This window comes from Mustela nivalis (assembly GCF_964662115.1).
Source record: "Mustela nivalis genome assembly, chromosome: 16".
Classification (NCBI taxonomy): Eukaryota; Metazoa; Chordata; class Mammalia; order Carnivora; family Mustelidae; genus Mustela; species Mustela nivalis.
Window position 1 is genome coordinate 68094492 of NC_139035.1, and position 15060 is coordinate 68109551.

A 15060-nucleotide genomic window follows, 5' to 3' on the forward strand; every position below is an offset into this window, starting at 1 on the left:
GGCGTCTGCGGCGCGGCCCCGCCCGCACACCGCGCCTTCTCGGCTCCCGGGGGAGTAATGAGCGGCTTCTGTTCCTCCAGGCCACGGAACGAATTGTCCCGGGTCTCCAAAAAGAACATTTTCCTCCTGTTTAAGAAGCTCTGCTCCTTCCGGTACCGCAGGGATCTGCTCAGACTGTCCTACGGTGAGGCCAAGAAAGCCGCCCGAGACTACGAGATCGCCAAGAACTACTTCAAGAAAAGCCTGAAGGACATGGGTTACGGGAACTGGATCAGCAAGCCTCAGGAGGAGAAGAACTTCTACCTCTGCCCCGTGTGAGGGGCCAGGGACGGGGGACGCCGGCGGGCTGGAGCTCTCCTCGGCGCGTCTGTCTGGAGTCGTTCCGTTTCCTCCTTCTTTTCCTGGTGGAAGCGCTCCCGAGACACCGGGAACTGTGGTGTCCCCGTGCCCTGCTTCTGCCAGGAGCCAGGCCCGCCCGCCCACCTGCCCCCTGCCGTCTCCACCGGGAGGGAGGCGCGTCGTCCCCTCTCGCCCACCACGTGAGCCCCCCCCCCCCCGCTCAGGCCCGCTTTGGTTTCTGCTTCCACCCCGTGTGTTTGCCGCACCCACGTCTCGGCCTCTGGGTCAGGCCGGGCCGCGTCGCGTCCAGTCAGGGCTGGAGGCCTCTGTGTCCCTCTGCCCTTTGGGATTCCCTCCTTATGATTGTTCCGTTTCTCCTTTCCTCCGCAAGAGCGAGCGGGGACTGTCATTCGGTGAACAGGTGTGAGAACAGGAGCTGACGAGCGCGCTCGGTTCATCGCCAGGCGGGGCCCTCGGGACCCGCAGGGGGCCCTCAGCGACCTTCGGGTCTTGCACTTTAGCCAGCGGGGGGGCTGGGCGGCAGGGAGGGCTGGCCTCGGGCGCGAGCCCACAGGAGCCCCGCAGGGTCACACCAGCCGCCCCGCCACGCACCCCGGCCTCGTGGGACCACCACCCCCGCCGTCCTCTGGAAGCATTCCTGGGGCTGTCCTGCGGGCGGGGACACAGACCCCAATCCCCGGCAGGGAGAGGTCCTGCACCGCGAGTCCCCTCTGCCCCGATAATCAGGCCTGAGGATGGGCGGAACAGTCGCGCCGGGCCAGGTCCCCGCGCCTCCAACCTCCCTCATGACTGTGACACCAGGGGGAATTGGCCGAATCATGGGCATGTTAGTTTTTAAAAACTTCATAAATGTTGATTCTTAACTGCTACAGAAAGCCTAGAAGTCCACAGATTTTAAAATCAGATTTAGTTTTTCATTTACCCAAGACTTCTGTCTGCCGGAGAGCTCCAGCAGGGCAGGCCTCGGGCTGTCGGGGGTGGGCGGTTTTTGCAGAGTTGACGCCCGACCCCAGTTGAAACCACATGAGGTGGAAGGTTGTCTACACCCCCGGCCAGCTCCCTGGAGCGCGGCTCGCCCACACCAACCAGACCTGAGCCCGCCTCTAGTGACCCCTTGGTCTCTGCCACCGTCCAGGCCCGGCCCTCTGGTGACCGCCCCCCACCTCGCGCCCCACTCACTGCTAACGAGGCAGCCCGTCCGGACCTGTGTCCCGCAGTACGTACCAACACACTCACACTCCGTTCCTGTGGCCACTATTCCCTCTGTGCTTCTGACCAAAAATTGACCAAAATTTAAACAAAAAAACAAGTTTTTTAGAAGGCTACTAAATAAGTCTGAGGAACAGCCAAGTGTCCCAAGGAGCTGGGCCGGACCCGGGGCCTGTGTTCGGGGGGCAGGGCTCGGCCCCCGGCGCGCCCCACCTCGAGGCAGCTGGAGGGTCTCGGACCGGGAGCCCCAGGGTCGGCCTCTGCTGCAGGAAGGGGGCCCGCCGTGCCCCCAGGACTGGAGGGGCAGAGCCCCCCCCCCCCCAGTGCTCTGCTTTCTTGTCTGCTCTTTGTTTTTAGCAACCAGGACGCCCTTCTTCCTTTTTTTAAATGGTCTTTGTAGTTGATTTGTCAGAACTGTGGCTATTGTGCATCCTCTGAATAATCACTTGTGAAACCGTCGCTGCTCGAAGCTACTTCCTTGACTCACACGAGTGACTGTGCAGGTCTGGGTCCTGGTGCGGCTCCAGGAGCGGGTCGGAGGGGCCCAGGCATGGACTCGGCGCGGGGGGGCTGCCCTGGGGTCCTCAATTCGGCTTTGATGTGTCCCTTGACAACCGTGACTAACCATATACATTCCTCGGAAATAAAGAGAATCTGAATTGTTAGGCCGTCTCCAGTCGTGGCTTCCCAGGGGAGGGAACGGGGCAGAGGCACTGCGGCCCTGCGGTTTCTGGGGATGGAGCCCTAGCCTGACACCTGGTCCTCGGGGCGGGAAAGCCAGCACCTCCCACGGCACGCGCAGCCCTCGTGCTCTGCGGGGGCATCCGGCCCGGCGCCTGCCCCGAGCAGCAGGAGGTGCGTGTGCAGCCGGGGCTCAGGGGGCCCAGGCGCAGCGGGGCCGTGGTCCTGGGCAGGCGCTGGCGTGTTCCCCGCGGGACTTCCACAGAGAATGCGCCCCCCCCACACACACACTGCCCTTCCTGCCACAGTCTCTACCACATCCGTCCGACCTTTTTCGAAGCGCTGTCCTCCCCGAGGACACACAGTCCCTGTGAAGCCTCCTTCCCCATCCGTGACAGATGGGACAGCTGAGGCCAGGAGGACCAGTGACGAGTTTGGGGGCACATTAAGGACCACAGCTGTGTGTGGGTGTCATTCGTGGTCCTCCGAGACCCAGGGCTGAGTCGGCTGGACGACTTCTGGAGACGGGGAAGGAGATGTCCCCCCTGCAGGGACGTATGGGGACCCCTCCGGCTGCTCCTGCCCCCCACCCCCGCCGGAGGGAAATTGTACCCGTCTTCAGGACACAGCCCACTTCACACCGACCGCGAACGCCAGCCCCCGTGTGGAGGAACGAGCCGTCCCCGTCGCCCACTCGGAGGGGCTGGGACACGGGTCTGCCCGTGGGGGTGTCGTCAGCTGGCACCGTCTGTCCCCATCACCCTGCCTTCCTTCAGAGGCCACAGCTGAGCGCCACCGCCGGGTTTGGGACCAGAGCAAACCAGGCTTCTGGGGACAGGTGCGGCCTTCACACAGACCACAACCTTGACCGCCCCATGCCCGCGCTGAGGAGACCCCGGCCAACCCTGCCTCTGGGGCACTTATTTAAGAGCCCCCTGCGCCCCAGGAGCTATCTCTGGGCCTTTAGGCCATTTCTTTCCCATCCGCTGAGTGCCCTTGTTCGGGACTGACCACAGTCACGGTCCCTGCTCTCTTCCCGTCCTTGTGCTTCGTGCCTCGGAGCCTTGTTTCGCCAGCCCTGCACCTGCCCGCGGTTCCCAGAGTGTGCGGAGACTGACCACCAGACAGAACAGAGAGACAAGACAGCTTGGGAAACAATTTTCTTTACGAGAATCTTGAGTGCCTAAGGGGTCCGGCCTGAGGCGGGTTAGACCAGTGCAAATAGTCCGGAAGCACAGGGAAGGGAGGCCAAGGCTAGTGTGGGGGGTCGGGGGCTCTGAGCGCGTGGGTGAGGCGAGGCGTCCTAGCGACGGCTCCTAGACCTATAGTCCCTCAGGAGCCGTGTGACACTCACGCTCGGAAACATGCGGCCAATTCTCACTCCAGCCTGGCAAGTGACCGGCCGGCACCTGCTGGGCTGAGGGATGACCTGGCCAAGGCTCCTAGAGGCAGAGGCTGAGAGGGAGCGGAGTGCGCTCTGGCCGGGGACCGACTCAGAGATGCCCCTTGCTTTCCCACAGCCTGCGTCATGGCCCAGCAGTGTAGACGGCTCAGCTGAGCGAGTCTCCTGTCGCCAGGGGCCCTTCCCTGCAGGCTGTCCCCGGGGCTGGGAGGAGACGGAAGTCGGGCCCAGATGCTGCCCAGAGCACCCCCTGCCTCTCCCCTTCCCAGGCACGGCCTTCCTCTGCAGGGCAGGGTGGCTGGGAGACCGCCTTGGGTGCAGCTGTGGCCAACGACACGCCGGCCACCAGGACACTGCTCTCCTGCTGCGGCAGCCCCTAGCATCAGGGACGGGCGGCATGCGCTGCCCCGCTACTCGGGCAAGGTGGTTTGCAGATGGAGACGATGCCTGCCGCTTCCCCAGCCGCCCCTCCCAGGCCCACCTCGCTCAGGCTCCCACTCCAGGGTCTGCACCGCCCTCTCCAGACGGGGCACAGATTCTCTGCAGAGCCGGCCCCCCACAGAAGGGCAGGGAGCTTCCCCAACAGCACCAAGGGAAGAGAAGGGACGACCCTTGTCCCAAGATTCCCGGCGTCCCCAGGGCTTGAACTGTCCCCACGCGGGGCATCACCTCGTCTGAGCGGTGCGCCTCCTCCCTCCGCCCCTGCCCTCTCCCTCCTGCTGCTGGCACGGTCCCCTGGGAGTGGAAGGCACCACCCCGAAGGCCCTGCCCAGCTAACCTGGTCCCGCGCGACCTTCGGTCCCTGGGTGACCTTCTGTCGCCGTGGCCTCAGCAGGCTCTGCCGCCCCCAGGTCACCAGCGGGAAGGAGCAAGGCCAGAGCAAGGGGCTTTCCTGAGTCGCAGCAACCCCCCTCCCCGCCTCCCTGGGGTCTCCTTGCACGTCAGAGGCTCCGGGGGAGTGGGGAAGCCACCAGCGGGACTCCAGCACCCCCGGTGACAGCAGGCTCGAGTGCTGGGCAGGAAGCCCTCCCAGCGGCCAGGCCACGGCCAGGCGCCCAGACAGCCAGGCGCCGGGCCTCGGGCTGCACCCGACCCGCCAGACGGACAGTTCCTTTCCGGTCGCTCTTCAGGCTCTGGGACGCTCCCCACCCCGGGACTCTGACCCAGCAGCGGCTCCAGCTTAATACAGGAAATTTTGTTTGCTGCCCAGGAAGAGGGGGTCTCCGCAGGCCAAGACACCCACTCAGCCGGCCGGGGACGCGCGCTGAGGCACACCCTGCCCAGCGGCCGGCGGGACGGCCACACCAGGACGGGACAGGACCGGCCCCGAGGCCCTGCGGGCGCACCGGCGCGGGGAAGAGCTCGCCCCGGGAACAGGACGCCGCTTCCCTGAAGGTGCTTGAGGGAACCACGGCCATCAGGCCTGACGAGTGGCCCCCGGAGAGCCCCCCGGGCCGCGCTCCTCCAGTGCCAGGTCCCCAGACCCGCAACGCTGCTGCTGGGGCTGGTTCTGCTCCAGGGAGAGGAAGAGGAGGGCTGTGCGAGGCTCTAAGGATGGTCAGGCGTGCCCCGCTCTGGCCACTCCCACACCGCACACCCAGCTAAGGTCTGCCGAGAACAGACTAGGCTGCTTCCTCCTCGCTCCTGTCCCCACTCGGGAGACGAGGCCGCCGACGCCCAGAAAAGCAATGGACTTGCTCGCGGCTGCTGAGCAAGCAGGTGTGAGCTGGGACTGGCATCCAGACTGAGACCGTCTGGTCCCGGGGCGGATGCGGTGCGTCCCCCCGAGCCCTTGGCACTGTCCCCAGCTCTGCCGTGCCCGCACAAGCAGGGCTCCAGCCGGGTTCCAGAGGACAGCGTGGTCTGTGTCAGCCGGCCCTCTGGCTACGCTGGACAGACGGCCCCCTCGGGGACCGGCCACCTGTAGGCGCTGAGGACAGGCCGGGACCACAGAGCAGAGCTAGTCACATGCTCGGTGACTACAGGACGCCCTTCAGAGGTCTGTCTCCTCGGCCAAGAGCCCAGAGTCCCCCGGCCGGACCCTGGGAGCAGCGTCAGGACACGGCCTCCACAAGCCCACGGGACAGAAGCAAAGGCTGTGTTCCTAGGGAGCCGGTGATGGTAGGGGGGTTTGGCCTGGGCCCAGCTCAGGTCTCGGGGGACAGCCAGGCAGTGCTGACTCCCTCCCGCTCGGCGCCCTCTGCTGTGGGCAGAGCCTGGAGCTGCGGAAAGCGAACACCTTCTCTTCTCTGACTCCAAAGCCCTGCTCCAGTCAAGTGGGGAACGGCCACCGGAGACCTTGCGTTTGTGCTGGAGGACTTGGCCCTTGGGCTCCAAACAGGGCACCGGAAGGCTCCAAACTCAGGGGTCCAATGCCCAGCCCGGCTGCCCCACCCGCCCCGAACAAGAAAGAAAGTGGGGGGACGTCCAGGGATGCAGGGACCTGGGGCTGGGCTCTGGAGCCCATAGAAGCAGGGGGCTGCAGGGCTGGGCTGGAGGGCCCCCAGGGGTCTGGCCACACCAGGTAAGCCCTGGACAGACCCGCCAGCCCACGGGCCACGTACGTAGGGAGGGTAGGCCCGAGTTGGGTCTGGAGCTGCTGCGTCAGGCCAGCACGCCACGTCAGGGGCCCTGGGACTCTGCCCCGCCCCAGCCCCTCACGCTTCCCTCAGTGTGCGCGGCCCAACATCTCCACAGCCCTGCCCGTAGCCCACATGCCCGCCCAGCCCCACACCAACCTGGCTGGGGCCCTCCAGGGTTGGCTGTCTGCCACGGGGCTAGGAGGGGCTGCGGTAGGGGCGGGAGAGGCGCGTCTAAACCAGCAGCCCCCCACCTGCAGCCCACCCGTCCCTCCTCCGCCTAAAAGGACCAGACCAACCGAGCACGGAGGGCGAGGTGGAGCGTGGAGCCGGCGGCCTCACTTGGAGCTGGGGGCCGAGCGGTCGGCCTGCAGGAAGCGGGCAGGGGAGTAGTTCTGGAAGAGGGGCTGCAGGAACATGCCGACTGTGCCGAAAACACAGACGAAGACGAAGATCCAGAGGAACAGGCGGTCGATCACCATGGCGACATACTTCCAGTCCTCACTCACCTGCACGGGACACAAAGGCCGGTGTTAGTCACGTGGTGCTGGACAAGGGCGGGATGGGGACAAGCAGGTTTCACAACACACATGTACACACACACGCACACGTGTGTACACACGCACCTCACTCCTCTCCCTCCATGACCCCACAACTTTTCCAAAGCATGGCTCCAAACTTGCCTGCTTAGAAGCCTCTGGTGGCCCCACGGCCTTCAGGGCCCCTGCAGAGTCCAAGTTTGGATCCAAGACCTGCCTGTGACAAACACGCGCCCTCCCACTCACTGTCCTTTCCACCTTCTAACCCACACTTCTCTGCTTTCAAGTCTCTACGCCTTTGAGTTTCCTTTGTGTCTAGAATTCTGGTCTGCCCTTTCTCTGCCTGGTGAACTCCTACACATCCTCTAAAGCCCAAATCAAGTGTTACCTCTTCTCTGGAGTGATCTTTCCTGTTACTCCTGCTCAGAATAAACCACTGTCCTCTCTGGGCCCCTCAGCAGGTGGCCACATCTCCATCACCGTGCTCTGACCGCACTGCATCGCCATGTCCATTTGCACACCTGCCACCCACCCCTCCTCCAGCCAGCCGCGAGTTCCTATCGACAGGGACCTTACCGATTCACTTTGCAACCCCAACCTTTGCAACACAGTCAGTGCCAGTAAATGGGGGTCGGATGACTGAACCAGCAGGCCCCCTCCCTCCGGGACCACCTGGGGAATCCAGCCCGACAGCACTACCTCCAGCGCACAGGCCCCACAGGGGAGGACCGGCTCCCAGGTGGGACCAATCTGTCGGAAAGAGGATATGGTGTGGGTCTGACAGCTCTCACGGGGTCTGCCCCGCTCAGGCTGGAGTCCAGGCCTTTGCACACGTTCATCCGGGGGCCGGGAAGGAGGCCGTTTGCACCTACATTGGGTCAGTCACTGAGGAAAGGACTTGTTCACACCTGTACCTACCGTGGGCCTAGCACCGGGCCAGGCACGGAGGTGTGAGCGGGAACTGACGCAGGCTGTGGTTTACCATCCAGAAGCAAGAATAAGATAATTACCCTGCTAGATGCGGATAAGGAAACAAACACCTGAGACAGAGACCCCAGGGGGAAGACACCCTTTAGGGTGGGTCTGGGATGGCCTCTTTTTGTCATTGTTGTTTTTTTTTTTAAGATTTTGTCTATTTATTTGAAAGAGACAGAGATCACAAGCAGGCAGAGAGGCAGGCAGAGAGAGAGGAGGAAGCAGGCTCCCTGCTGAGCAGAGAGCCGGATGCGGGGCTCGATCCCAGGACCCTGAGATCATGACCCGAGCCGAAGGCAGAGGCTTTAACCCACTGAGCCACCCAGGTGCCACTGGAATGGCCTCTTGAGGAAGGGACACGGAAGGTCACATTGGACCATAAGAAGGCGCCAGCTGTGGCAGGAACAAAGTGAAGAAAGAAACAATCACACAAACCCACAGCAAGGTCCTCCCGCCAGTCGGCGCCCAGCCAAATGCTGATGCTGTGAAACGCAAAGCGAAAACCTGTTCCAGACTGGAAAGAAAAGGACAACTGGATCCAACCTGGGACCCTGGACGGGGCAGAGACGCTGCAATGGGCACCAAAGCTCGAGAAGTTTTTGGTTTTTTGCTTTTTAAGATTTCCTTATTTGAGAAAGACAGAGCGGGTGCACGGCAGGGGCGGGGGACAGAGGGAAGAATCTCACGCCGACCCCAAGCTGCCACAGAGCCACATGTGGGGCTCCAACTCATGACCCTGACATCACGACCTGAGCCAAAACCAAGATCTGAATGCTTAACCGACTGCACCACCCAAGTGCCCCAAAACCTGGAAAACCTTTTTTAAGATTTTACTTACTCATTTGAGAGAGAAGGAGCATGAGTAGGGGGTTAAGGGAGAGGGAGAAGCAGGCTCCCCACTGAGCCTGGGAGACCAACATGGGAACTCGATCCCAGGACCCTGAGATCATGACCTGAGCCAAAGGCAGACGCTTCACCATCTGAGACACCCCGGTGCCCCTGGAAAACTTGTAATATGGATTTTATATCAGTTAAAGATGTTATATGGATGTTGAATTTCCTGGATTTGATCACTGATCATGGATATGCCAGACAACATCCCTATTCTGGGGACAGACACACTGAAACATTCAGGATAAAGGGTCACGACCTCTGCACCCTGTGCCCACACCCGGGAGCAAATATTAACAGTAACAATATTTGAAAAAAAATATCTATTTGAGAGCGAGCAGGGGGGAGGGAAGGGGGGGAAGGGGAGGGAAAGCATCTCAAGCAGATGGCCCGCTGAGCAGAGACCAGGGCGGGGTCCACCCCACAACCCTGACATCGTGACCCGAGCCGACATCAAGAGTCGGACACTTAACCGACAGAGCCCCCAGGAGCCCCAGCAATAACAGCTTTTGAAAAGGGAAATGAGACTGATGTGCGCACATCCTGAGGCACACAAGGCTTTGCTTGCTTAGACCAGACGGCGGGGGACCCAGTGACCTGACTGAGCCAGGCAGGGCAGGCACAAGGTGAGGACACAGCGTGGGTTTGGTTGGACGACAGAGCTGGCTCAGGAGACTGTGCCTGGGGCCAGGAAGAGCTGGGGAGGGGCGTGCCCACGCCCAGGGGAGCAGCCTGGAGAGCCGGGGAGAAAAGAGAATCTCCCGAAGAGCGGGAGGTGGGCGGTGGTGGAGGGGAGAGGGACAAGCGTCCAGAAGCACTCCAGCTGTTTGGTCTGAACCCCTGGGTGGACCGTGATGCCATTTACCTTAAGTCGGGGGGACCGCAGGGGAAGCCAGCCGGCGGGGGGCTGCAGATGGAGCACTGCGGCGTGGACGTGCGAAGCCGGAGCTGCCAGTGCAGCGTCCACGTTTGCCACTGCACGGACCCCCGAGCACTGAGCACAGAGCAGGGACTACCGAAGCCCGGAGCCCCAAGAGGGCTGCGGCAGGGGGGGCGGGGGCGTCTCCCCGGGCCTGGTCCTAACCTCCGCGCACCGACCTGTCGCTGGCGGAGCCCTGGCTCCGGACGCCCCCAGCTCTGCCGTCCCTGGAACGGACGCGCCAGGCTCTGAAGCCCCCAGCCCCACCGCCGGCGACAGCGCTGGAGCCGCCCTCCCTCACCCCCGGAAGGGAACAGGGCTGCATCCCCGTGGAAACCTGGCCTGTCGCCATGGCGACCACGGCCTCACCTCAGCCTGGGGCGGCTGGTACGCTGGCCCGGGGCTCCCACGTCCCCCGCTCCGCGGCACCGCGGCGGAAAGAGCGCGAGGAGGGGGTGCTCTGGGAACCCCCCTCCGCCTCCACCTGTCCCTCTTCCAAAACGATCTCACCTGGCCGTCCCAAAGGCGCAGAAAGGGGGTGTGGACGTGCGCCTCTGCCCCCACCCACCTTCGACCGCCCCCAAATCCGGCCCTCGTGGGGCGCGAGGGACCCCCCGCCCCAGAGCCCTTTGTGCCGGGAACTGGGACCACCAGCCACCAGCGCAGACTCGGGGGGAGGGGAGGGGGCCGCGGGGGTCGGGCCTCTCGGGGTCGTGGCCACTCCCAAAGCCGCCTCCGCGTCCCGCCGCCCCAGCCCCCGCGGCTCCGCCTCCTGGAAGCCCGCGGAGGCCACAGCGGCCGCGCCCCGCACTCGCGACAGCCTCGCGCGCCACGCGCACTCACGCTCTGGTCGTCGTCCTCGCTGCGCACGTGGTCCGCGATGAAGCGCACGCCGTCCACCGCCGCGCGGAGGCCGCAGCCGCCCGCCCCCGGCCCGCCGCGCGCGGGCCCGGAATACGACTCCCCGGGGGCTTCCCGGAAGAGGAGGGCGCCCGCCTCGCGCTCGCGCTGGCGCCGCCGCAGACGCAGGCGCTGGCGGGCGCAGCGGTGGCGCGGCTGCTGCATGAAGAGCAGCGCGGGCAGCTTCTCCAGGAAGACGACCTTGACCCAGGGCGCCATGGTGTGCGTGCTGGGCGAGCGGTGGTGCACGTTGAGCACGCACACGCTGGTGACGATGGAGAAGGTGACGAGCACCATGGTGAACATGAGGTACTTGCCGACGAGCGGCACGTCCAGGGAGGTGGGCGGCACGATCTTGGAGATGAGCAGCAGGAAGACGGTGAGCGCCAGCAGCACGGAGATGCACAGCGTCATCTTCTCGCCGCAGTCGGACGGCAGGTAGAAGACCAGGACGGCCAGCGAGGTGATGAGCACGCACGGGATGATGAGGTTGATGGTGTAGAAGAGCGGCTTGCGGCGGATGACGAAGTCGTACGTGATGTCCACGTACGTGGAGTCGTCCGGGTTCTCGTTGCGCCGGCCGGGCAGCGCCACGATGTCCCACTCGCCGCTGGGGGTGAAGTCGTCCAGGCTGGCCACGTCACTCTTGAGCACCAGGTCGATCTCCGTGCGGTCGTAGGTCCACGAGCGGAACTTCATGGTGCAGTTCTGCTGGTCGAACGGGAAGTGCTTCACCTCGATCTTGCAGGCGCTCTTGTAGATGGCGGGCGGCAGCCAGAAGATGCTGCCGTCGTAGGAGACCACGGCGTTGGAATAGAAGGACACCTCGTACATGCCGTCGGCACTGCCGAGGGACGAGCAGGGTCAGCGCTGGTGACGCTGTTCCTGCGCCCCACCCGTCCACCCAGCGCTGAGCGGGAGGAGAGGAGAGCCAGGTCTGAGGGTAAGCGTCCAGGAGCATGGAGAGGTGGGGCAGGAATTGCGCAAGAGGGGAAACTGGGTGAGTTGGTGGTCAGGAGGTCCCCGAGGCCTTTTGGAAAAGCAGAGGAGGGTGGGTGATGGGCACACCTGCTGCTTGTCATGCACTGTGCAAGCTGGTTGCTCCCCGAGGCTGGCGGAGAAGTTGGGAGAGCCAGGGAGAGCCAGAGTAAGGAGCCCCAAGCAATGAGGGGGACAGGTGCAGCCGGAGCAGGAAAGGCACCCACTAGTGGTAGGGGATCTTGAAGGAGATGGGATTTTTGCAGGAAAGGGGATGGAACCCAAAGGAGACACTGGGGCCTCCAAGTTTTGATCCTGAACAATCCTCCAGGAAAGCCTATTCCTGAATCAACAGGGCCCTGGGGCTGTCAATCCTTGTCTATATCCCACTGCTGCTCCCAACAGTGGGACTCGGATTTGGAGGGGAGGGGACTGGCCATGGCCCAAATCACCCTGGAGTCCTTTGGGTTCTCCACATTACACCTCACTAATCTGGGTCTGTCTCCTGCATAGTGATTGTGTCTGTGCCAGCAAGAAGTCCCTTCTGCCCCACTGCATGAGCTAATTTACTTTCCCTAAGACCTCATCCCTCCCAGAGCACTCCTGTGGTCTCCTCCGGCCTTCCCACTGCTCCAAGGCCACCTACTTGTTGTACAGAACCACATCTGGGAGCCAGATGTGTTTGGACGGGAGCCGAACTTTCTTCATGTTGTCAAACTCCTCGGGCTTCCAGGTGAGCCGATAGTCCTCCCACTCCTGGGAACGGGAGAGAGGGAACCTTACAAAGCTGAGGCTCAGGGTCAAGGATGGGGGGGTGGTTCTGGCTTGAGGAGACTTTGAACATCCATCCCCTCCCCACAGTGACTTCTCTGCCCAGCAGATGTGGCTGGCAAGATACTTTCTCATTTAATTTGCACATCTAAACCAAGGTATTAGAATCTACATTTTACCAATAAGAAAGCGAATCTCGTAGAGATTAACATGGTCCGAGTCACAGCCAGTGAGTGGAAGCACCACGCTTCCGGGCCAGTTGTTCAGCTCTCCAGAGTCTGTACCTTTCTGCCTTTTTTGAGGAGATTGAAAGACGGGAAAGCACATGCAAAAAACCCAAGGAGGGAAGAGCAGACCAGGGGTGCGGACTGGGGCAGGACGAGCACTAACCTGGGTCAGCCAGACATTTGTGGTCATGATCTGCTCCCGCTCGTGCTACAGGAAGAAGAAAAGCTGTTGAGAAGGCCGCCCGGCTTGCAGGCCCGCCCCAGCCACCCACCCACGATCCTTCCCATACCTCCCTGAACCGGGGGGCTCCAGAGAGGTAATTCTGGCTTTTCTGACCTCAGCAGCTGGGCAGAGTTTGGGACCTGCACTCACCACACTAATGAGCTGGGCCAGAGACACCATGAGCTGCACAGTCACTAGCTCAGAGCCATTGACGGCCGGGCGGATGAGCTTGTTGTACCGGGAGGGGTCCAGGAGGTGTTCCACCAGGCGCTCCTCTGTATCTGTACCCCAGACTCCTGGGCAGGGGGGCGGGAGGCAGGATGAAGGAAGTAGGCAAGGAAGACCCACCTAGCATCCCGTTCTCCTTAGGCAAGTGGGGCAACCAGGCCAAAACAGGAGCTTCCCACCACTCCATCCCTAAAGATACAGCAAAATGCTTCAGTTATCCCATGAGGGCCCCGCAGAGAGAAATTCTTCTCTGAGATCATCAGCCAGGGAGACCAGAGAGCCTCACACAGATGTGTCCAGACCAGAAGTCCACTCTATAAGGATTAGTGGAGACCCACTCTTCCTGCAAGCTCTCAGGCTGTGGTTTCAAAAGACTTGAGTTTTTTGTTTGTTTGTTTGTTTGTTTGTTTTTAAGATTTTGACAGAGACATAGCAAGAGAGGGAACACAAGCACCGGGAGTGGGAGAGGGAGAAGCAGGCTCCCCGCCAAGCAGGGAGCCTGATGTGGGGCTTGATCCCAGGACCCTGGGATCATGACCCTAGCTGAAGGCAGACACTTAAACAACTGAGCACCCAGGTGCCCCTAGACTTGAGATTTCTTGTTTTCGTGGCTTCTCCTAAAAAGTCCCTGTAGTTCAAGGAGGGTTTGGGATGGTGGGGAAGGTGCCCCACCTCAGCTAGGTCCATCTCTGTACACAAGTAACGTTATGCACTTCCACTTGTGATATGGGCTGTGACCCCACTCCACACCCACCTTCACAGGCACTGGGTTGGAGTGGATGGCTGGGCTGCCTGTGCTGTGGATCTGAACATGTATCCAGCCCCAAATTCCACACATGGGGAGCCCACCTCCTGTGAGATGGCGTGCGGGTGTGGGAAGCTCGTTTAGCTGCACAAGCCCGTTGTACCCGCCCCTGCACAGACTCTCTCTCCTACGGCTCTGCACAGATGTACCCCCAGCCCTCAGAGCTCCTTCCTGGTGGTCCTCAGCCTGGCAGAGCACCTTCCCTTCCAAGCCTTCCCTCCCACCCTACAAGAGAGCTGAGAAGCCACTTTTCTCCCCTTCCTGTCTTGCCCCTGTAGAGTGGCCAGAATCGGGAGGCTACAATGTAGGACACAGGAAATGATGCCGAGGAAGGGTGCCCATCCAGGTAGAGTTCTGGAGATCATGTTTCACGGAAGTCAGATGGCATCCGGTCGCAGAGTGAGCCCTCCTGCCACCCCAGAAAGCCTGCGGAGACCCCCTCTCCCTTCCCTCCCCAAGCCCACGCCCTCCCAACGCCATTGCCCGGATCGCGCTTGCTTCCTTGCATCGCCTACTCCTTCCGGGATGTCCTCATCCCAGCGCGGTCGCCCTGGCGTCCCCCTGCAGGCTCGTCCACCTCTGGGGGTCCCCCTTGAGGCCTGGAGCGGGGTCCTTACCCGCGCGCAGCCCGAGGAGGCCGAAGCCCAGCAGCAGCGCCGCGGGGCCGGAGCGCGGGGCCATGCCGCGGGCGGGGCGCTGTCCGCGGTGCTGAAGCCGCGCCCGCGCCGCCGGAGGGTCCTGCGCTCGCGGGGTGCGGCGCGGCGGGGCGGGGCGGCGGGCGGCGGCGGGAGGGGGCCGGCTTCTCGCTCGCCCCGGCCGGAGCCGGCGGACGCGTTCCCGGCTGCCCTTCCAGGGAACACAACGCGGACGGGGAGAGGGAGGAGTCTCCGCCCCGGAGGCGGAAGCGCTGAAGCCCAGGAAAAAAGGGGGTCCCTGGGTGGGACGTTCGTTGCTCAGCGGGTCACCGGACGGGGGCGTCCTGGAGCCCCGAAGTTGGGGCAGGACCTGAAGGACTCTGAGAAGGGCGGGAAGAAGCCGAGCCAGTAAGACAAATAGGTCACGACCCGCTCAGCGCAGGGGGGCCGAGGGCCCGAATGTGGGGCGGGCGTCAGGAGCAGTTTCTGGGGCTCCCGCCTCCTTGCTCGCTCCTACCAGTCCGCATGCTCCCGCTTCCTTGGAAGGCTAGGACGCCGCTGGAGAAGGCCTTTTAGGCTTTTCTGGAAAGAGAGAGGGGCTGTGGGTTTGCTGTTTCTCAAAAGCAAACAGCTCTGGAGTCTGGAAACGGAATCCTTCACCTGTCCCCTTCTCTACCTCCACGGACTCCCCCGAAGGCCAACCTTCCTTCCTGGGGGGGAGGGGTGCTGAAGAGAGGG

General features: G+C 62.8%; 2 protein-coding genes across 6 annotated transcripts in view; one reads left to right on the forward strand and one right to left on the reverse strand.

Moving 5' to 3' along the window:
• The window catches only part of ADAR (adenosine deaminase RNA specific), a 36793-nt gene extending 34559 nt beyond the window's left edge, over positions 1–2234 (forward strand). For all 5 annotated transcript variants that reach the window (XM_082703479.1, XM_082703480.1, XM_082703478.1 and 2 more), the window contains exon 15: positions 81–2234. In XM_082703479.1, coding sequence (XP_082559605.1) covers positions 81–318 — 238 coding nt within the window. In that variant the 3' untranslated portion in view covers positions 319–2234. The remainder of the gene's footprint in view (positions 1–80) is intronic.
• On the reverse strand, positions 1361–14613 carry CHRNB2 (cholinergic receptor nicotinic beta 2 subunit). Its single transcript, XM_082703616.1, has 6 exons — positions 14305–14613; positions 12805–12950; positions 12595–12639; positions 12080–12189; positions 10399–11299; positions 1361–6740 (listed from the first exon to the last, which is right to left on the reverse strand). The coding sequence occupies exons 1-6, from the start codon at positions 14366–14368 to the stop codon at positions 6570–6572; spliced, it is 1437 nt and encodes a 478-aa protein (XP_082559742.1). The 5' UTR covers positions 14369–14613; the 3' UTR covers positions 1361–6569.
• Between the last annotated feature and the right edge of the window lie 447 nt (positions 14614–15060).

Coding starts and splice junctions, on each gene's coding strand:
- CHRNB2 (XM_082703616.1), bottom strand. CDS start 14,368: ATGGCCCCGCGCTCCGGCCCCGCGGCGCTGCTGCTGGGCTTCGGCCTC. Junction 12,951..14,304: donor CCTCCTCGGGCTGCGCGCGG/GTAAGGACCCCG, acceptor CCCCCTGCCCAG/GAGTCTGGGGTACAGATACA. Junction 6,741..10,398: donor GCGAGGACGACGACCAGAGC/GTGAGTGCGCGT, acceptor TGTCCCGTGCAG/GTGAGTGAGGACTGGAAGTA.